This window comes from Acanthaster planci, linkage group LG08, assembly GCF_054643075.1.
Source record: "Acanthaster planci isolate LZ-2023a linkage group LG08, COTS_SCS, whole genome shotgun sequence".
Classification (NCBI taxonomy): domain Eukaryota; kingdom Metazoa; phylum Echinodermata; class Asteroidea; order Valvatida; family Acanthasteridae; genus Acanthaster; species Acanthaster planci.
In genome coordinates this window covers 2919032-2942128 of record NC_141784.1, presented here as the reverse complement: position 1 = coordinate 2942128, position 23097 = coordinate 2919032, and the positions used below count along the sequence as shown (strand labels likewise).

The 23097-nt window shown below is 41.9% G+C and overlaps 2 protein-coding genes across 3 annotated transcripts in view; both read left to right on the top strand.

Annotated features, from left to right (window-relative positions):
- LOC110976017 (C-type mannose receptor 2-like) overlaps window positions 1-13114 on the top strand; it is a 54572-nt gene extending 41458 nt beyond the window's left edge. Inside the window, exons 37-45 of the mRNA XM_022228935.2 lie at window positions 739-902; window positions 3188-3293; window positions 4091-4218; window positions 5115-5246; window positions 5965-6130; window positions 6532-6801; window positions 8040-8213; window positions 9331-9399; window positions 10319-13114. Of these exons, the coding sequence (XP_022084627.2) occupies window positions 739-902; window positions 3188-3293; window positions 4091-4218; window positions 5115-5246; window positions 5965-6130; window positions 6532-6801; window positions 8040-8213; window positions 9331-9399; window positions 10319-10377 (1268 nt within the window). The 3' untranslated portion in view covers window positions 10378-13114. The remainder of the gene's footprint in view (window positions 1-738; window positions 903-3187; window positions 3294-4090; window positions 4219-5114; window positions 5247-5964; window positions 6131-6531; window positions 6802-8039; window positions 8214-9330; window positions 9400-10318) is intronic.
- A 357-nt stretch (window positions 13115-13471) lies between these two features.
- LOC110976012 (uncharacterized) lies at window positions 13472-22476 on the top strand. 2 transcript variants are annotated; one of them, XM_022228921.2, is made up of 7 exons: window positions 13472-13625; window positions 18729-18780; window positions 19092-19186; window positions 19849-19964; window positions 20802-20886; window positions 21354-21585; window positions 21819-22476. In XM_022228921.2, the coding sequence occupies exons 1-7, from the start codon at window positions 13575-13577 to the stop codon at window positions 21908-21910; spliced, it is 723 nt and encodes a 240-aa protein (XP_022084613.1). In that variant the 5' UTR covers window positions 13472-13574; the 3' UTR covers window positions 21911-22476. The 2 variants fall into 2 exon arrangements, with proteins under 2 accessions (XP_022084613.1, XP_022084612.1); XM_022228920.2 differs by lacking the exon at window positions 13472-13625 and adding an exon at window positions 16490-16697.
- Window positions 22477-23097: the final 621 nt, after the last annotated feature.

Sequence of the window (23097 nt, the reverse complement as noted above, 5' to 3'; positions counted from 1 at the left end):
CCATTTCCAAATGCGCATTGGGTCGACAGATTTTGCACACTGTGATTGGCCAACGTGTTGCAAACTGTTGGAGGCGCACTATTGTGAAACGCCCGTATTTGCAGAAGTTAGTCACTGCAAGTAACCGAGGATGTGAAGCCTGCCACACACTTTTGTTATTTTGTCAACTACCAGATCAAAGAGCCTTGGCTATGTAGACAAGAGAGGTGTTAGGATAAATTAAGCACCTTTCAATCTTTGGCATCTGATTTCACGATATCCGGTGTCATTGCAGTTGGGGTCGGCAGCGGTCTGATTTCACATGAATGAAGCCATATGATTCAAAATGGCACCCTCCATAGACAGATTCTAAGTGGAGGAAATTGTCATGATTTCCTCATCTTGGCACCCATTTTTGGTCGGTGTCATTCAAGGCTTATCAGTGGTGTAATCTCCATCACAAATACTTTTGACTGAGTGGAACAAAACAAAAAAAGTTGGAAATGGATGGCTTTCATTTTGTCATTATCTTTTGACTGGCCGTCCTTTGCCCGATCATTGTATGGCATGCGTGCATGTAGATAATGGTGGAAAAAAGGTATTGTTTATATGATGATCTGATGAGCAGATGAATTTGGGTGTTTTGCAGGCTTAAATCATCCTGTGAAAGCCTGATTTCCATTTTTCAAAGTTGAGATGAAATATTGGTCTGCATGCTTAAATCAGTGTTCTTGGTGCGTTTCTTGTTTGTTCCATCAGCTCTGATGACGGCCATCATCAAAGCATTCTCAGGTGTGGACATGTGGATTGGCTTGAACGGCATCGGTATCCACAACCAGTATCACTGGTCCGACGAGTCACCGTTGGAGTACACCGCCTGGATGGAAGGCCAGCCAGACAACATCATACCCATCACTGACCCCGTAGGTCCATGCACGGCTCAAAGAGTGACACCTCTTGAACACAGAATGAATACCTTGGTTGGGCTAATTTAGAGCCAACCTTTTTCCATTTTGTTTCTCTTCCTTGTAAGCCTGTTTTGCTTGGCCGATGGCTAGTTATACCTCAAATTGTTCTTATTTCAAGTTTCTCTTTTGCAATGGCAGATTTCACCGGAAAAAAAAGAAGCAAACTTGACATGGTGTTGAAGACATTGGTGTAAATGGCTTCCATGCAAAGTCCCACACTCCGTCCGAGCTCAGTGCCACGTGGCACGCTGTACCCTTGACCTTTGTAAATGTTCATCTACTGAGACATTGCTTTCAGGAAGGAGAATGGCGTGGTGGGAATGTGTTATGCTTTCAAGTATTATAGAGCAGTAGAAACAACTTGCCCCCCCCAAAAAAAAATTGAACTGGGGGGAGGCAAAGCCCACCCTTGGGTAGATTCGAATCAAGTCGGACTGCGCTTCCCAGTCAGTCATTCCTTTACTGTACACAGTATACGGTTGTTGTGCTCGACCAATTGCATATCTTCTTATAAGGCACTGTCATTTGATAGCCTTTCTGCGATATTGGCATCAACGTCAAAGATTGTACAATGTGCGTCGCCCGTCAGTAAGTCCAACTTGACGCATAAGCCAATCAGACACCCCTGTCGGTGATATGTAGTTATTCATAGTTGCATATGAACGACATGATAATGTGTACGGAATTTCCACCAAAGTAGTCAGACTTGTAGGCTCTTCCATTATAATAGAGGTATGAATGATGTAAAAACAAGTCCAGCAATTTGATTGGCTGCTACCACTTTTGGTAGATGAGCGTATTCGCTGTGTACAAACGTTGGCAAATTTGTCACGTCAGGATTTCTCAACTCACAGTAATACTTGGACACAAGAGGGCGCAAAGCAAGTAACGGCGTACAGCCTTCATATCCAAAGCACAAATACAGACAACGTCACAGAGGATCGATCCCAACTTGAGTCAAGTCTATTCTCTGGGGTTCGGAGCCCACTTTAAGGACCCAAACTTTTAGAGCTCAACTCTAGTGCATTTGTTTGGCATCATAATGGAGGCCAGTTCCTGTTCTGTTCAAACTCGGAGGCATTTTTAGACCGCTTTTCCAACAAGAAACTTGGTTGAATATGCCAGAATGTCATTGTGGCTCTCAATGTTTTAAACTTGGCAGCCAGAGAAGTTCGGTGACTACCTCTTAAGACATATGGTGGGAGATAAGTGACACTTTGTTATGGGCTGGAGAGCAACAGTCCTGTAAAGGTCCTGCTATAAATTCTGGGTCCAATTTTGGTGTGTGTCCCTGTCACATCTGACATATAAGTTGGCAATTTTAGAATGCATTCTTTAATTTCCAAGAGTGATTATAGCGAAACAAGTTTTTTAACACCTGCCAAACAAATATAATTGGAATTGGATTTCAGAGATACTTCCATGGCAATGTACACAGTCGGATGTAACAGGGACACCAAGAAGTCACACTTTCAGACCCCAAATTTATAGAGTGACCCATATACCAGGCGGGATTAGAGAATTGGGCACTCTGGAGACTGGGAGCGAAGTCACTGAAACACATGGTCCGGGGGATTCTCGTTCAGCTCCAGCAAAACAAACAAAACTGACGAAGCATTTTATTAGCCAGATTTAGAATAAGTACTTGGCTGAGACTGAAATAGTTGTGGATATGCTGAAAGTGGCATTTCACTTTGCTGCCACTTTTAAGCCAGTTGGACTCAATACGTGCGGTTCACAATAGTGTGCCTCCAAGAGTTTGCAACGCGTTGGCCAATCACAGTGCCCGAAGTTTGTCGACCCGATGCGCGTTTGGAAAGGGTCAACAGATTTTGGGCATTGTGATTGGCCAACGCGTTGCAAACTCTTGGAGGCACACTATTGTGAACTGCCCGTGTTAACCTTTTTTTCCTCTGTCTCGAGATGGTGCTTGTCCAGAGTATAAGGCTGCATCCAAAACTCTTGTCTAGAGCTAGGTCTAGGTCTTCGCTCCATTGGAAATGCTTGGAGACGCCTCGACAATAGACCTAGCCGAAGCTCTGGGAGCCCGTTTTGGACACGGCCTAAGATAAGGTCATCTGTTTTCAAAACTGTAGGCTTCGCATACAGTATTACTACGTCCTTGGCAGAAAGATACTCCGCCGTATACCCAGAAATGTCTTTATCTTGAAAACAAATCTTTCTCATCAGTGAGGCCATGTATACTATCCAGCGATTGATCTAATCTTTACCATTCACAGAATTCTCAAAGCTGCGTGGTGATGATGAACAATCCTGATGATCCAGGTAGCTGGAATGACGTCACCTGCAGTGTCCCACGGGCCTATCTCTGCCAGTCTCCATTAGGTAAATGCGAGTTTGTTCATTTTCCAGCTCGCTATAAGCTACTACAGGTCTTCATCCAAACCTACTCCGCCACTGCATCCAAACACTTTCCTACTGAATGTGTGGTTCAGAGGCTTTTTAAACACCTGCAGAACATAAAAGATCTGTTAACCTTCGCAAACCCATTGCAGTATTCTGAAAGCAAAAAATTAATCATTTGCCAAAAAAAATAAGTATTTAGTGGCTTATCACATCAGTAGACACAGTATGGAAGCATTATTTGCTGAGCATGTGAGTGCAGTCCCCTCTCCTGATAGACAGTATGTAACCAGTTTTCATATTGGCTTGAAAGCAACAATTGAGCAATATGCAACAGAGTTTTTAATTGGTTGAAAAACACAATGTCGTATGCTCACAAGAATTTACTTCTCCCGGCTGCAAAGAAAATGCCAGATATATTCTTCCAAAATGACAAAGAATAGTGACGTATTTTAATAATTTGTATTTTTATAAACAAAAGTGTGAGCTTCTGTATTTTTCTTGAATGTTTGTGAGAAATTTAAAAAAACCCACCCTAGTCTGCAGCTCCGACAGGTGGCTTGGCGACACTGTGTGCTCGTTACGTACGGTTTCAGATCATGAATCAAGGTGTAAAATGAAGCACGTTCCACAGACCTTTGCACCTCAATTTCTACCAGCGTTCCACATTTCTTTGTTCTCTGTCCCATCTAAGAACTGCGAATTTTGTCCCTTGGAGATTTGACCGTTTTGGGTTGTTTTTTTTTTCCCTTCTTCTGTTACCATTTCTATCTGTTCAGTCACTCCTGGGGGCACTCCCCCCGATCCACCAGGCAACCAGTGTGCTGACAGCAGATACACACCGTACTTTGATACCTGTTACCTCATGGAATCATCAAGCCAGCGTTCGTTTGGCGATGCTAGAACGGTAGGAAGATGGCCAACTATTTCCGATCAATGTGCTGATGAAAGGGCTAGACCTTGTACGCATAGCATCCAACAGTAGGAGTAACATTCAACCGAAAAAATAGGAAACAGATGATGAGATTTTATATGACTTTACCTTTGAAGCTTGCTCATTTGTTAACCACTACTTTCAAATTGTTAGAAACGGATTTGCTCACCAGTGCACTTTCCTCGTGAATCTTGAGACCGGATGGCCAGTTCAGTTGGATGGACCAGAGTTGCTGACTTGAGTCATGTGACTTGGACTGGAGTCAGACTCAAGTCACTATTTTTGTGACTCGTGACTTGACTTGTAAATACCAGCTTTGACTTGTGACTCGACTTGGACTTGCAAATCATGACTTGCTGACACATCTTGGATGGACTGCCGAGATGTGCTTCGCAATCACTTCCTGGAGAGTTTCTTCTCACCAGATCCATTTGCGTGTGACAAATCAGTGCTGTTTAATGAATCGGCTCTGTCACCCGATGCATAGTTTGACCTGACGGTCTTTTACAAAGCTACATTCCTATCCGAACCAGCTGTATGCGTGATGCATGCTTTTGAAACACATTTCTTCCGGGTAGCTGTTCTAAGCAGCTGATCCCCTTGATGGTGACAGGTTGATTTTCAAAGTTGTTCTCATTTTGAAGTTCGCATAGGCCACATGAAACTGCTAGTTCAAGATTTTGGGTTAAAGATTCAGACTGAAATAAGTCAGTTTCTTAAATAAAAAAAAAGAACAAAAATGTAATGGGCATAATTACAGGCTCATTATCAAATGCAGAATTGTTTTAAACGAATGACTGTTTTCCATATTATGCAAATACTTAGTTTTGCTCAGCCTGACAAAACAAACCATTTTTGTCTTTGAGTAGAACTGCCAGAGTAGGGGCGGGGACTTGCTGTCGCTGTTTGACCAATATGAAGCGGCAATGCTCACGTCCTTGCTGTATCAGGATGATTTTGACGAATCAGCGGAGGCCTGGATTGGTATGCGTCGCAATACAGTGAGTACCGATTAATTGGATGCCGAAGCCTGCCCTCACTTGGCTTGGATCTCCAAACTTTTGGGGGCTCTGCATTTTGCAATGTGCCGTGTCGACATTTCACATGGGTTGCAGAATCGTAAGATTGTTATGACAAAGATGCAAACACCTCGGGGTGTACCTGCGGTGCATTAGCTTTGACTTCCCAAGTTTGTATGCTGTGCATGGAGATTCAAATTGAACCTCACAGCTTGCATAGCCCATGTTGTCACTTTGAGCGACAGAAGAGAACAAAAAACCTAACCGTCTGGAGTTTCTTCTGATGAATATTGATACTTAGCAGATCCTGACAATGCTAAGCTTTTCAGTAGCAGGGTATGATCTCAAGGACACAGCAGTGTATGCACAGGTGGATTGGGTCTCAGAAATGCTTGAATTTGTTGTCAGGGTGTAACAACTCATTCACTAAAGAAGCCAAAGAGTAGTGGTTACCCTACTTATCCACAACAAACAACTTCTTGATTTGTTTTTTTCTGAAAGTAGCTTATAGATCACCAAAAATGTCTGATCAGATTGGAAATTGGAATTCAGGAATTTTTAATTCAAGGCCTGGCCTCCGATGCTCTGAAAAACAGCACTGCACAAAAGAAAGGAGTCTCTAGGAGGCGCCAGTGTGTCTCTTCTTTCAAATTCTAATCGGACTTGTTTCAGTTTCATGTTTTTGCTTGGTTTCCGAAAGGCGACTGGAGTATTTGAGTGGATCGACAATTACCCACTGCAATTCACCAAGTGGGGCCCAAATGAACCGAACAATAATAATGGCGATTGTGTCGTTCTGACTCGAGCTGGCTACTGGGCAGTCCGTGGATGTGATACCATTAAGTACTACTATTGTGAATATCCAAGTGAGTTGGAGTCTCTCTTGAAGCCAAGGGTAGAATAGACGGCTCTCATCTCGCTGGGTTTTTCTTTAATGCCGGATAGTGTCATCTCCACCATATATCGATTCCACAGAGCTGTAAAAATTTCCTGTTATGTGTGTCAGAAATAAATGCACAAAAAGCACGTACATCTCTAATTTGACTAAAAATTGATTGAACACTCAGTTCTACATTTTCGTGCTTCCTCTTGGTCCAAATCCCCAAGTTCTTCTAGGAACATGAGTGACATTTGACGCTGTACTCAAACATGGTGCTGTGTATAGGTGTAGCTACAGTTCAGTGAAATAAATCCAAATGGCAATGTTACTGATGATCCACGCCTGCAGGAGCTATCAAAAGATGTGTACGATTTTTCCCTCAATCAGCTCAAATCCCTGAAAAGCCAGGCCTTAGGGGAGGGGTCTGCTCTGGTGACTATGTCGAACTCCCCGGCACGGATTACTGCGTGGTCTTCGACACCCCCTCGCAGATACAGTACGACAGCGGCGACTACACCTGCTCCACGAAGCACAACGGAGGGGTCATGCCCAGCGTGCACAGCCAGGCAGAGAATGACTTCATCCTGGCGGAGGCCAAGAAAGTCTTCGGGGAGATTAACACCAAGATCTGGCTGGGCATGAGACGCGACAGCACGCGTGAGTAATGGGATCTGTGACAGTGCAGAGCTCAGGGGAGTGGGGCTTGGGGCACGCGTGCAAGTAAATATAGGAAGTTAATTCACAATATGTTCCTGGGAAGGGAATAAGTTGTGAGCCTAAGGAACGCTGAACGCAAATGGTTGACAATTACAGACTGCCGTGATGTGGGAGCTAGATAAATATGATGTTCCAGTACCCGAGGGACTATAAGCACCTGAGGCAAAGACAAGGGTGGTAAATACATCATGTCCCACTTCACAGTTGTAAATCAACTGTTTTGTTAAACTCCACTCTTGAATCTCTTTCCATATTTTCCTCACCTGAAGTGTCTCGAATTTCAGTGGAATAGATATCTTGGTTCATTGCAGGAAAGAGAGGTGTACAGTTCATCACAAAATTGGTTTAACTACACTACTCCAAAAAGGTTAAGGACCACTTTTTTTTTAACTTGTGACTTTTTTCCCAAGCACTGATTGGGATCTAGTTCTTTCATTTTTTGTTTGTTTAGATGGTGTTCTCATTGGAATAAAAAATTTAAAAAATGTTATAAAACATCAAATGCATATTTTCAGCAGTAAAGGATACACAAAATAAAATGCGGTCCTTAACTTTTTGAGTGGAGTATGTTGGACCGCACACGTACAAGTCTTGCCCAAAAGATATATCTTTGCATCTTGAAAGACTTTTTTTTGGGGGGGGGGGATTCTGCACGTCTCCAATCTCAGCAGACAGCATATTTAAAAACTCATAAGGAGGAACAAGCTTCAAAACAAACTGAAAATGTTTTCAAAAACTTACCACACTCCAACAGCTGATCACAGCGGATTGGCTACTCCCACTGCAGTTGACTATAATCAACTTGTAGGTGAAAGTAGCAGAAGTACCTGAGGAATTCAGTAGTATACTAAATGGTCTCTGTATCATGGTTTAAATGAATGGGGCGGGGGACTAGTCCATGACATCACGATGTGATATGCACACGGATGAGGGTAATATATGTTTTTATCGCCTGGTCAGGTGATTGTTCTGAACCAGTGAAAATAAGTCCATAGGACTCCAAAGAGGCATAAAAGGCTTTGGAGTCATATAGCTCCAGTAAAAGGCCTTGACCGAGGACTCAGATGCATGTTTTAACCCCCCTTAACTGGTAGAAAAAACAGGGCTTGAAGTCCATGCAACATGAAACTTGTTGAATGGATTTGATGTTGTGGATTTTTTGTTTTTAATTCAATCAGGTTTCAATTCCTGGTCTGATCTAAGTCTCATGGACTATGCCAACTGGCAGGCCAATGAACCATCTGATGATGAAAATGAAAACAACAAGTGTGTCCAAATGGATCTGATGAGCGGTGAATGGGCCGATGTCAATTGTAACCTCGGAGCCAACTACATCTGCAGAGTCCGGAAACGTAGGAAACTTTCCATTTCATATATAAGGGAATTAAAAGCATGAGTGGTTTCAGTGACAAAGTAAGTTTCAAACTGGATACGAGCCTGGGGATGATAATGCAGCACGCTGAAGGCGAGGTCTTTTATCTGCCTTGAGCAGAAACACCCCCTCATCGGTCGGATAGAGAAGCGTCGGTAGGGAGTGTTCAATTTGTTGGTAGTGACGTGACTGTTACGTGTGCATTTCTTAGTCGTTTGTGAACCAGCGAAGTTCATTTCCAACCAAACGAGCCTCCGTTGCTAAGAAAATCGTGCCTTCTCTCGGTCCAGCTTGAGGCCCATTGGCGCCAGGCCCCAGCAGGTGTTAATCATACTTCTATAAAAACCACTCAGCTTTTTTTCATTCACATCACAAATACTTTTTTTCATGCAAATCGGAGTTGAAAATGATAGTTTTTTCCAGTGATTTCTGTTCATCAATTTTCTCTAATTTAGTGAGAAACTACCCTCTAGCCATTTCTGAGACTTACATGTCTCTTACATACAGCACTAAAAACTCCTTCACTGACAATTGGCGCATACAACAAGCACGATGCGATATGAGATGCAGAATGCAGCTGTATCAATGGAGAGTGAAAGTGTGGCTCTGTGCAGACTTATTTGATTGCATTGTGCATGCCCGTCTCACACTAGGTCTCTGATTTTTACGTATGATCGTTAAATTCGATAAAAGTAGGAGAAGAAACTTAAAAACTGGGAAAGGATTTACAACCAAGTTCTTTTAAAAACCATAATGGGCACTCAACTAAATAAGCTGTCAGACTTATTTATGACTGTTTACAGTTTTAAAACGAGGCCTTGGGGTCACACTTGAGCTCGTGACACACTGCAGGGAATTTCAAAAACTTGTTTTTAACTTTTAACTCGGTGTCACGGCTGTCTGTTGTGTGTGGAATCCGTTCTTTATCAAGCTCTTATTTCTCTCAGTGGCAGGTTTTGAAACTGGGAGTGTTCGGAACGGTAGGCCTACCAAGTGAAAGGATTTGCAACTGAGTAGCTTAATTTGAAGGAGCTCTTGAAACCCTGAGGATTGATCAGTTTCTTGGTGTGACGCGTTTTGTTCTTTCTTCCTTTCAGAACCAGGCCCGCCTACAAGGTCCCCCACCCAGCCGCCACCTACCAAGCCGAACTCAGCAACCCAACCAGGTTTGTTCACCCGTGTTTTCAGCCGGGATCATGCGTTTGATTTTTATGCCTGGATGTCTGGATAAACATGGCACAATAAACTCAGAGATCGTGCCACCAGACCTTGCCAGAGAGAGGGTTCTCATCCTTGTGCTGCAGAAGTAGGGCCTGACCAGAATTAGGAGACAGTGAAATCACTGATACTTGAAGTAAATGATACTGAAATGTTGAAGTGTCAGGTTTAGTCTCACAGTGAGAGAGGAAGAATTGAGGAATACTTTTTACAAGGTATCAATTTTCAGAGTAATGGGTTGGTGCTTTTTCATTGACTGCGTGATAGTGCTTTCTTAACCTCTGTAGCAATATTGATCTATTGCAGAGTTACAACTCATTCATGTCACCATTTTACTTATGTGATGCACAGTGCATGCAACCTGCCATTCTATAAAAGACATACAATACCTGCATAAATCCCCAAGATCGAATTGGTTGATCGTTAATCACTTGTCACTGAATTATTTGTTCTATTCAATGGTACCTGTTGAATGGAACTTCACTTGACTAGTTCCTACATAAAGGTATTTCATTCCCAGTAAGAAAGAGGAAAGTAATGCAGGGACGAGAACCAGTCTAGCACTACCACTGGGCTACACTTCGCATGCATATCTGTTTCGCAAAATGGCAGATGTAAATATGTGAGGACCGTTTGTTCTCAACAAGAGGATTTAATGCAGGTGTTGCATAAAACAATGAATATTTCACATTTGCCTGAATGTTGCAATTTGCCTCGTGGAATGGAATATTTCATCTGTCACCTCGTGAAATTTCTTACCATTGCAAGAATGTGAATCACCATTTGCGTACTAGTAGTCAGATGTTTCTCAGACTTGAAGTGTTCCTGACCTTATTATCTGATGTCTTCCCGCTTCTTTTCCCACAGTCTCTGGCTTGCTGTCCATCCTCTTGAGTGCAGCTGCTCTCCTGTTTGCAAGATGTTAAACCGATTCACGGTCACTGCGAGATGAGCACACCCGTTCCCTCTTTAATTCTGTGGTTTTTGTTTCTGACCCAACTCGTTTCAAGCTCTCAACTCAAGGGAAACATTTTTTAAAAAGACATGTTTTTGTCACCACTATCTCGGTAGAGAACCTCCAATGAAGAAAGAAATTTCTAGAGTAACAAGTTCGGGCTGTGCACAGTTTAATAACAGTATTGCTCAATACTTAGAAACTACATTCACTCTGGCATGATGCATTGAAGCCAGTCCATTCTAACGGCTACACCTGCACATTCCGGCTGTGACATGGAATAATGCACAAATCAATAGAAGCCAGTGTCCACAGCTGCTTGCATAGTCACAGCTTAATTATGATGTTATAGGAATCATCAAGTTTTTTTTTAAAAAAAGGTGCCCACCTGTGCTAAAAATTAAGGAACCAGGAGAAGGACGAGACAGAAGTATAATGGGAAAAACACTGTGAGTTGTACCCACTACCCAGCAGTATTACGGTTTTAGAAGAAGAAATGACAAGGTAATAGCTATCCTTCAAGCAGTAAGCCCCAGCGTTGTAGTAGGATAACCCACAGTAGCATCTGGCAGGTCTGCCTTGGGGTGTTGCGGTCAAGACCAGACACAATTAAGACCACCGGCATGTAAACAGGGTGAGCAGTGACAAGGGAACGTTGTCGTTCCAGCTCTTTGTGCATAGTTTGTCACTTTGATTTCAGACTGGAGGTCTTGTGATGGTCTTGAAGGGGTTTTGACCGCAGCACCGCGGTGAGTTAAATTCCTTGGAGCCAAAACCACTATACGAACGGTTTGCCCGGGTAGACCTCCGTGGAGCTCTGGAATCATCTTCATACGCATGCATCTGTAATGTTTCTCCCTTCAGAGTTGTTATAAGTCTCCTTAGCAGTTTTCAAGTTTTGTAGCCAAGTCTTTTTTCCAAGTCGTACCTGCTTCAGAAGCATAAAATAACGGGAGCTGCAGAAAGAAAGTGGGACGTGCTCAAAACCGAGACTCTCCTCGAAATTACACGTGTCATTCTTGCTTGGGTGTCTAAATGAAATGCGACGGCAATGAAAACGAGACACGCAAGGTTGAGTACACCATTTGATTAAGTTTACTGTAGAGAATTAGTGTCTCAAATACACAGTTTGGAGATAAACTCTAGTTCTTGAAAACTATTTAAGTAATACCAAAAGCTACCCGCAATATTTTGAATGAGACTGTAAGATTTTATGTCACTGGCAGTTGTATTATTTGAGGGCATTGCAACAATGAATTTGACAGTTCCAGCAAAGGGTAATTTATTTCATCATACATATCATTTTAGTTCATGTCAGTAATGATGAAATCCAAGAATCCTGTGTATAAACTGCAGATAACACTACTAGTTGTCATCAAGTATCTACTGGCTATTATTTCTTGATTGGAATAATCTGCAAGTACAGTGAAGTGACAGGAGTAGGGGTTGAACCTGGGACCTATGGGTTGCTACACAGCTGTGCTCCACCTGCAAAGGTGCCTTAGCCTTGTTCTTGTGACTTAATTAGCGCCCCCAAGATCAATAACTGAGAAGAGGCAAACGTGGGGCCTAGCAACACGGTTGTTTTCGACACATTGTGTTGTCTTCTCGAGGTCAGAGGTTCGATCCCACCCCAGTCAGTCTTTTCCTATGTTTTGCTCCCAAACCTAGTCAGGCATTATACCCTGCTTGTTTGTGAATCACTTTATCATCGTGTAACTGTCAGGAATCTCTGCCAGTAGGCTGCTGATTGTCATTACATAATACACATTTAAGTAATAATTGGTATAACTTCACACCAGTATATGCAAGTATTTTAAATGGGAGAGTTACAGTCAAGGTGGGTCGTGTATAATTGTAAGAGTGGCATGGGTCGCTAGAGTTATAAGCAGAATATCTGCCTTTAGATTATTTGCTTGAGAAACAAATTGCCTGTCCTTCATGGCTGTAAAAGAATGTTGGTGTTGCTTTTGTTTTTTGTATTAGTTTTGCTTTGTCTTTGCTTTGTTTGTTTATTACTTTGTTGTAGTGATAGGTTTAAATTACCTCACCTGTACCAACCTATGCTGCTGGCATTGTGTAAACAAAATGATGAGCATGTTTCAAATTTAGGACAAGGCCAAAGTGCGACTTGAGGGTTTGGTTTGCTGTCTGGTGAGTGGGGATCATGAATATTTGCATCCCTGTGATTGTAGATGTATCTCGCTTTACTCGCTTATTTGTTGTTTGTCATTTCTGTGGCGCAATTACTACGATCAAGGTTTTGATTAGATTGTTTTTCTGTTATTGGTGCATGTGTCTGATTAAGGTTGCTCTTTCTTGATGAAAATCACAATGGTGTTCACGTAATATAAGGTAAATGGAAATTTACATTAGGAATGTTTAAAAACCAGCAGATTTATGATCAAATTTAGGTTGGTTAGCAATGGTAACGAACACAGATATTAAATTTAAAACAATAAAAACTCATTGAGTTCGCCATTTTCAAACGAAAATAGTAAGCTATACAATATTATATGATAAAACTATAAGAAATTATTTTTAAATGAAAATAAGTCTTCAAACTGTATTTAATATTGTTATTTCGTTGATCTTGTAACTTGGTAATTGCTGAGTGGAAAAGTGCCTGTATTAAGTCGTATAATTTCTATAGATTGACCTTATCGGAATTTGAAATAAAAGTGGTAAGCCTCATGTAGTAATTATTATCAGGTGGAACGCATTTCGTTTCATATAATTGAGGGTGAAAGCTTCCTTTTTCAGTAGGCAATTAAACTGAAACTACAAATTCCAAATTAAAACTTCCTTTGTAAGTTCCTCACCCGTCTTTGTTGAAAGCGTGCGTAGAATGGAAGGATGCCCCCCCTCAAGAAAAAGTACCCACGTGTTCAGAATAATGGCCTAATCCCGCCCACGTCAACGCACGCTCCATAACGCGTATCTGTGACGTCATTCTCCTCTGTTGTGGTGCATTGTTACGTTATCGACGCGAGCGTTTGTTCCCGTTGCCGTAACGCCGTTTCCGTGGGCAGAATTCTAAGCTTGAGATGAGGCAACCAGTCTCCCGAAGTCAGGTGAAGCTCTGCTTGATTTTCCTTGTCTACCAGTGAACCTTTGTGAATTGGAAATTGCTGCTGCAGACATCGACATAAAATACAACTGAAGACAATGGCGTTCATCGGTAAACCTGTCCGCAAACAGACGGCATTGGGAGAAGCAGTAAGTCCATGTCAACTGTAAACGTGCATGCAACTGCAAAACGCCCAAAACAATCGTCTTTTAATTTTACGAGGATATTCCGTCTAATCCTAATCAGCAACAAAGCCCAGGGGTGGCAGAGTAGAACAGGATGCACATTTTCAAAAAAGTGACGGTGATAATATGAAAATCGGGACGGCAAACAAAGCAAAATCGGGGCGGTGAAATTAGATTATGAAAAACACTGAATAATTTAAGAACAGGTATTACCAAATCAACAAATCTACAAGGGATAAACGTTCTATTTTGCAATGGGTTAGGAAAGCACTGTCTACATACGTTCGTTCAGTATCGCAAGAGAGTGGGGATTTCAAGTATAACTGACTGAACAGTTCTGACCCCCTCGACAGAGCTTTTTTTATAAACTGAGATGTTGACACCTCTTCAGTGGAGGAATTGCAATAAGTCTGATACTTCCCCACCAGTGCTTCACAGTCAGTTGCATAGCCTAGCCAAGGAGGGGGCGGGCTTAAGGGAGGGGGAATGCCTCCTGTACTTCTGTTGGCCTCCTGAAAAAGGAACAGATAGGAAATAGTATTAAGAAAATTTTGGAACTTGCTTCCCCCCACTGTAACATCCATTTCCCCCATGTTAACCCCCCTCTGGCAGTGAGAACCCTTGCTACGCTGCGCTCACAGTGCGTTTAATATAATTATACCGATTATATTCCTTGGAACCTCCTTACATGAATTTTCTTCAATTGGCTGCATTCGTATTGTGGCCAAACGATGGTCGTTCCCACCCGACAGTTTCTGCTGCCGGTTGTAAGTTTGTTTTAATTAAGAGAAAGTAATCTCACAAAGTCATCTTCTAGCTTTTGTCTGGGGCGTTGATGGGGGACAGATCGACACATCTCTGATCGCTTGTCCAGTCTCCACGATGGCGTAGATTCATGGTGACAAGCCCATCACGACTTCTATATTTTGACGAAAGACGACTGAGCACACAGGCTGCGCAGTCGGTCGTGTGCCGACTGAAGTTTTGACAGCCTAGTCTATCTCGATAGGGATTTTTTATTTCTGAGAAAAAAAATCGTCATTTATTGTGCTGGCTTTTCGTTTCCTGGGCAACTTGTATCCAGGAGGAGCACAAACCTTCAGCGATAGAGGACGCACTATACAAATGTATAGTAAGTGCATTTTATGTGACACTGTAACGTCTAAGGGTGCACCGCAGCAAATAAATTCCCATAGACAGCAGGGATAAATCTCCATACTTCACAAATATTTAAAACATACTCACAACTCTCACAAGTTTTCAGGCTGCACAGAAAAATGATGTTCGACATGTCCTCTTTCATTTTCCTTTCAATTTTTGGTAGGAAGACCGATAAATTTTTGAGAAATTCTCACCTAAAGCAGACCACCCCTAAAATGAAGGAAATTTCACTGCCAGGAAAAGTATAGCCATTTTGAAAATGCATCCCTCTGCGAAACGGCTAAATAGTACCACTTTCGGACCCCACTGCATCCAAATTGCTCAGAACTGGAAGCCCTGAGTCCGGGCCAGAGGTTCAGTGCCATATTTCTTCAATTCCTCAGTTCCATGGCTCTCAGGACCCTCTAATAAAGAATATTTTGCGTATAAATTTATTAATGAGCTCGGCGGACGGCTCCTGTGCCTATTTACCAGGGTGCACCCCTAACAGGAAAATGGCTAACAAAACTATTAAGAATGGTTCATTTGGGTGCTTCCGGGAAATTGATAAGGAAATAGGACGTTACTTTGCATTAGTTCAAATGTTTTCTCCTCACGAAATTTATCAAAGAATGTTGGTGTTGCTTTTGTTTTTGTATTTGTTTTGCTTTGTCTTTGCTTTGTTTGTTTACTACTTTGTTGTAGTGATAGGTTTAAATTACCTCACCTGTACCAACCTATGCTGCTGGCATTGTGTAAACAAAATGATGAGCATGTTTCAAATTTAGGACAAGGCCAAAGTGCGACTTGAGGGTTTGGTTTACTGTCTGGTGAGTGGGGATCATGAATATTTGCATCCCTGTGATTGTAGATGTATCTCGCTTTACTCGCTTATTCGTTGTTTGTCATTTCTGTGGCGCAATTACTACGGTCAAGGTTTTGGTTAGATTTGTTTTTCTGTTATTGGTGCATGTGTCTGATTAAGGTTGTTCTTTCTTGATGAAAATCACAATGGTGTTCACGTGATATAAGGTAAATGGAAATTTACATAAGGAATGTTTAAAAACCAGCAGATTTATGATCAAATTTAGGTTGGTTAGCAATGGTAACGAACACAGATATTAAATTTAAAACAATAAAAACTCATTGAGTTCGCCATTTTCAAACGAAAATAGTAAGCTATACAATATTATATGATAAAACTATAAGAAATTATTTTTAAATGAAAATAAGTCTTCAAACTGTATTTAATATTGTTATTTCGTTGATCTTGTAACTTGGTAATTGCTGAGTGGAAAAGTGCCTGTATTAAGTCGTATAATTTCTATAGATTGACCTTATCGGAATTTGAAATAAAAGTGGTAAGCCTCATGTAGTAATTATTATCAGGTGGAACGCATTTCCTTTCATATAATTGAGGGTGAAAGCTTCCTTTTTCAGTAGGCAATTAAACTGAAACTACAAATCCCAAATTAAAACTTCCTTTGCAAGTTCCTCACCCGTCTTTGTTGAAAGCGTGCGTAGAATGGAAGGATGCCCCCCCTCAAGAAAAAGTACCCACGTGTTCAGAGTAATGGCTTAATCCCGCCCGCGTCAACGCGCGCTCGATGAAGCGTATCTGTGACGTCATTCTCCTCTGTTGTGGTGCATTGTTACGTTATCGACGCGAGCGTTTGTTCCCGTTGCCGTAATGCCGTTTCCGTGGGCAGAATTCTAAGCGTGAGATGAGGCAACCAGTCTCCCGAAGTCAGGTGAAGCTCTGCTTGATTTTCCTTGTCTACCAGTGAGCTTTTGTGAATTGGAAATTGCTGCTGCAGACATCGATATAAAATACAACTGAAGACAATGGCGTTCATCGGTAAACCTGTCCGCAAACAGACGGCGTTGGGAGAAGCAGTAAGTCCATGTCAACTATAAACGTGCATGCAACTGCAAAACGCCCAAAACAATCGTCTTTTAATTTTACGAGGATATTCCGTCTAATCCTAATCAGCAACAAAGCCCAGGGGTGGCAGAGTAGAACAGGATGCACATTTTCAAAAAAGTGACGGTGATAATATGAAAATCGGGACGGCAAACAAAGCAAAATCGGGGCGGTGAAATTAGATTATGAAAAACACTGAATAATTTAAGAACAGGTATTACCAAATCAACAAATCTACAAAGGATAAACGTTCTATTTTGCAATGGGTTAGGAAAGCACTGTCTACATACGTTCGTTCAGTATCGCAAGAGAGTGGGGATTTCAAGTATAACTGACTGAACAGTTCTGACCCCCCTCGACAGAGCTTTTTTTTTATAAACTGAGATGCTGACACCTCTTCAGTGGAGGAATTGCAATAAATCTGATACTTCCCCACCAGTGCTTCACAGTCAGTTGCATAGCCTAGCCAAGGAGGGGGCGGGCTTAAGGGAGGGGGAATGCCTCCCGTACTTCTGTTGGCCTCCTGAAAAAGGAACAGATAGGAAATAGTATTAAGAAAATTTTGGAACTTGCTCCCCCCACTGTAACATCCAGTTCCCCCATGTTAACCCCCCTCTGGCAGTGAGAAGTCTTGCTACGCTGCTGCTCACAGTGCATTTAATATAATTATACCGATTGTATTCCTTGGAACCTTGGCAGTGCCTTTTTATGTGACACTGTAACGTCTATTGGTGCACCGCAGCAAACAAATTCCCATAGACAGCAGTGATAAATCTCCATACTTCACAAATATCTAAAAAATGCTCACAACTCTCACAAGTTTTCAGGCTGCACAGAAAAATGATGTTCGACATGTCCTCTTTCATTTTCCTTTCAATTTTTGGTAGGTAGACCGATAAATTTTTGAGAAATTCTCACCTAAAGCAGACCACCCCTAAAATGAAGGAAATTTCACTGCCAGGAAAAGTATAGCCATTTTGAAAATGCATCCCTCTGCGAAACGGCTAAATAGTACCACTTTCGGACCCCACTGTATCCAGATTGCTCAGAACTGGAAGCCCTGAGTCCGGGCCAGAGGTCCAGTCTCATATTTCTTCAGTTCCCCATTTCCACGGCTCTCAGGACCCTTTGATATAGAATATTTTGCGTATAAATTTTATTAATGAGCTCGGCAGACGGGTCCTGTGCCTATTTACCAGGGTGCACCCCTAAGAGGAAAATCCTCACGAAATTTATCAAAGAATGTTGGTGTTGCTTTTGTTTTTGTATTTGTTTTGCTTTGTCTTTGCTTTGTTTGTTTACTACTTTGTTGTACTGATAGGTTTAAATTACCTCACCTGTACCAACCTATGCTGCTGGCATTGTGTAAACAAAATGATGAGCATGTTTCAAATTTAGGACAAGGCCAAAGTGCGACTTGAGGGTTTGGTTTGCTGTCTGGTGAGTGGGGATCATGAATATTTGCATCCCTGTGACTGTAGATGTATCTCGCTTTACTTTGCGTATAAATTTATTAATGAGCTCGGCGGACGGCTCCTGTGCCTATTTACCAGGGTGCACCCCTAACAGGAAAATGCCTAACAAAACTATTAAGAATGGTTCATTTGGGTGCTCCCGGAAAATTGTATAGAAAATAGGACGTTACTTTGCATTAGTTCAAAGGGTGCAGGTTTAACGATTGTGGTTGATCAGTTGCCTGCCATCAAGGCCACGGGGTTTAACCTTTTGCAGTATAGGATCATACTCAAATTAAATCCAAAATTGGGCCCTGAATAGTTGATATGACTCAGACAATATCAAGCTTCATATAAGTGATTTTTAGAATGCTAATTTTCCCCCCTACTCACCAAAGAGATGATTTCTTTTCTCAGTTACTTCTCGGTTAGTGCACGAAACATTTATGCAAGTTGATAGTAGTCAAGTTCTTTGCGATCCTGGTCAATTCATCATGCTAAATTCTAAGAACCAATCGGTAAGTCATTGCATTTGATGTGTATTCTCAGGTGCAGTCAAAATTCAAGCAAGATCTATCCCAATTCGAGCAAAGCTTGAAAGGTAGGCGATTTTAAGACTTAGTCGTGTGAATATTCCTCTTTGAGCCAAGATCTGTACGATAAACTTCAAAGACAGAGAATGAATGAGGAGATTCCTCGTCCAGAACCTGAAAAATTATTTGAATTGCCTAATCCTCTAGCAAGGACTCAGATTCAAGTTTGACAGTAGATCTCTTCAATGTGTGGTCCAACATTATCCGTCGACTGATTCCCCTAACCAGGCCATACCCGACGAACCGACTGACAATCAAAGACAGTGCATAAAACGTTGACTATTTTTACCATTAAGTCACACTTGTCATAATTCTGAAGATATGCAGACTTGCCTGAAAGCAGTTAACGACACGGTGGCCGAACACTACGGAGAGTTACTGCCACGGTCCAATGAATTCCAGCGGGCTCTTCAGGTAGGTCCATCTGATCTATGAGTCCTTCTTGTTTTAATACCCAAATAATTGACACTGGACGTATCTTGATCTTCAAGTTTCAGGTGCGTATGGGGAGGGTGGAAGTCTCCCCTGGAGATACTTTAAAACGGTGGGGCTCATCAAGACATTTATTTGGGTGTCAGGATAATGTTGCGGACGAAGAAATATGGATTTAGAGAAAATCTATTTTGCCCCATTTCAGCTTTATAGCATTGGACAAACTTCTTGAGCGTCGAATACTTCATTTCTCTTCATTACTGCTGTCTGTCACATCGATTTGTGAAACATAAACTTCAATCCCAAAAATTATACAGGGGGATGTTAATCCTAGATCCAAGATCCCAGAAGAGAAACAATTTCATAGGTAAAAATAGACAATACCCAGACGATTTAAGCACACACTTGTGGCGTGATCCCTGGATTTAATTAACTTAGAATGGGAGGGGAAATTTGCGATTTTTCACAAACGTGCCTGGCAACTTCAGAAGAACAACTTATTCAAACAAAAAATGCCAAAAATGAGTTTTCTTTTGATTCAAATCTTTGTAAAGATGATTTCAACATGAAGTTCCCGTATTTCTTCTTTCCCTGATCCCTTTTCCTGCTTTTTCTTTTCTTTTTTTCTACTCTGCTTCAACCAGGATGAAAACACACTTGTTGAGAACTTCATCAAGGAAACACACGATGTCGGAGACAACTTACGACGCTACAGCCAAGAGTACAGTGACACCGAAGCAGACGATTCACCTGTATCCAGGTACGCCGGGGTATTCTGGCAGATGTGTGGTACTTAGGGGGCTTGAGACATTCCCCAGAAGAGTAAAAATGGTGCCCTGCAACTTACTGTGTCCAGTATTTTGTTATCAGAACTGTAAAACAAGGTTCCCTCGGGATACACTTTTGGCAGGAAACATTGGGACTACCTTTTGGAACAAATATCTGAGGGAAAAGGACATAGGGGAACCTGAGATTTTGATTTCGTGACAGGTTTGGCAAATATTTATCGATTGACATATGAATTGTCTGACCGCAAGTTTAGCACCTTGATATTTAGTCCGAAGTGAAAAAAAAAACTTAAGCGGTTGTACGAGATTTGGCATAAATCTTTCGGCTTGGCTTATTTCACAGGGATAACCTTTTTGCTGGTGTTACTTTGCTCATAAACTGGTATAAAACAGTCACCACCCTTACTTCTCAGTCAAAATTTAGAAGCAGATGTGAGCGTATAGTATGGATGACCAATAATTTTGAGCTACGACATGGCGGGCTTTAACATGAATCTTGTAAGATTTTTTTTATAAAGTTTAAGTGTCCGCCTCGAGCAGAAACACCCCCCTCATCGCTTGAAAAGAGCCGTGTTGGTCAAAAGCGTTCATTTTGTTGGTAGCAATGCGACCATAACGCGTGCATTTTATAGTCGTTGTTGAACCTGCAAACTTCAATTCCGCGGCATCCGACCAAAGGAGCCTCCGCTGCTAGCAAATTGCGCCCTCTCTTGGGCCAGCTCGAGGCTCATATTCTCGACGAATACTTGTTGGGGAGCAATACGTATTTTGGCTTCTTACACTTGACATTTTATCACCTCTTATTTCAGCGCAAACAGAACAAGTGAATTTGCCACTTCTGTTCTCGGAGCGATGTTTAAGGGGCAGAACGTCTTCTTTTCCGAGAGTAGTAAGGTATGGCGGAATTGTTTGGACCTACTCACATGTACACATATCCATTAAAAACAAACAAAACAAACAAAGATATCAAAAGGACAAACGCAAAGACGCATTCTACGATCTATCACAAATTTCCAACGTGATTCAAATTCCCAAATTACTAACATTATAAGCAAACAAATTCCCTCATTTCCGTCTTGCCCGCAATTAATTGAGACGAATTATTAGGGAAAGAAAAATGTTTACAGACTATCTGAAAATCAAAACCTCCAAGGAGTGGTATTATCAGTCCACTTCATTCCCTTCGGCCAAGAGAATCTCGCCAAGATGACAGCAGGAACATATTTTGAAACTTTATGCAAACTGAACAAATCTGAAGTGCCTTTTATAAAAAGTAAATTATTCCCAAATTTTAAAGACCTAAAGTAAAGCGTGCAGTAATCAGCCTGCAGCAATTCAAGGTTTTATCGGTTAATCAAAAGGTATCACAGGTGCTGCTGGACATCGTATCGCAGACCAAATACACCCCTACTCCTCGCGAGATCAAACTGACTCGTGAACTGCAGGAAAAACTGGAGGACAAGCCGGTGGCTGCGCGGGGATGGACGGGACGGCCGCCGGCAGCCTCTGCCGTGTCGCCTTTCGCTACGGCGGGGGGTGGACACCGGGGCCTGGGAACTCTGATAGGCGGTGCTTACGGCAGCCAACAACCCCGTGAGTATGACGCAAAGAAGACAGGCGTCACATACGATCACCAGCATCATTGTTAAAAATCTAGAATGTTAATATATTGAAGTTTTGCCGAAATTTATTAAGAGTCAACATTGTGCCCTCTGTCATAGAGGACAGAATTTTCTTCCTCTAGTTACATGTACGTCTACATGAAATGGACGGAGCCGTAAACCGCCTTATATCGATTCTAAATTACTTCTCATTTCCAACTGCAGAATCCAAAGGCGTGTCAGCTCAGATTAAACCGGCATCGCGCTTCAGCTCACCGCCCTCAACGGTCACTGGCGGTACCCGAATCTACATCTAGGCCTCAAGAAAGCTTTCGAACCAGTAACAAGTCTCCCGATTCTGTTTGCAACCTCAAAAAAATTTTTATACTCTCTTAGCTTTCCATTGAACCACGAAATTTTTTACTTCTATGCAACAAGGTTCCTGACCCATCATATTTCTAGCAATGCCCTGAACGAATTTGGATCACATTTAATGTTAGATAAACCACACACCAGCCGTATACAAAACTGGACAATACAAAAAAATTGCCGAACGCAAACCACACTCACTCAAATTATGACGGATTGGTAAAAGCTTCTTTATTCGGATTTGTATACATCAATTAAACTGAATATAGTTAAGATATTCAGCAACGTCTGCAGTTCGTCTGTTAACCTGTACACGGAAATGGAAACTCCAAGTTGACAACAGACTTACAGAACTTCTGTTAATTCAAGAATGTTTAACTATAAAAATAGGATTACATTTTCGCTCACCACAGATAACGTTTAAATTATAATGCAAAAAACACCAACAGTACATTTAAGTACTCAGAGAGATTACTATGCGCAATGAAAAGAAATAAAGACAGAAGAAAATTTAGAGTAGTTTCGATTTATGTTTTTGTACAATTGTGAACAGGAACACAACAGTTGCGTTTGACCAGAGCGTCCCAATTTCCTTTCCGATTTATGATGTGGTCTACTGTCGAGCAGCTCAACAGCAATGTCTTGCATAGACCCAGGGGTTGAAAAAGGCAAACCACCACGTGACGCACAATCCTCACACCGTCCGTGCCTAACATTGTAAATTTGCTTTTTAGTGGCATTCCGTGTCGATGCTCTGTCCGTGCGAAACTGAAGCGCCTTGGTAGTGTGGCACTCTCGCGACACAGAGGAAAGAAAGTGTGCAATCATGAAAGAAAGAATCTTTCATTGGAAATGAAATAATTGCAACGGGGGTCCAAATGACGGAGGGCTAATGTTCCGCAATGACAAATTAATTTTGCCAACTAAACCTGTGTCTAACCAGTACGCATAGCCTACTGGCTTGACTGCCGAATGTCTGCAGTGTGGAGCTACACAGTCTGACTATGGTCGTGACTCGTGTGCTTCGATTGGGACGTCTTCCACCGATACTACAAGCTTGAGTTTATGACAACACACGGCTACAAAACACTGACGGACGGGCCAAAGTTCGCATCTGGACACCAAGAATTTCTGC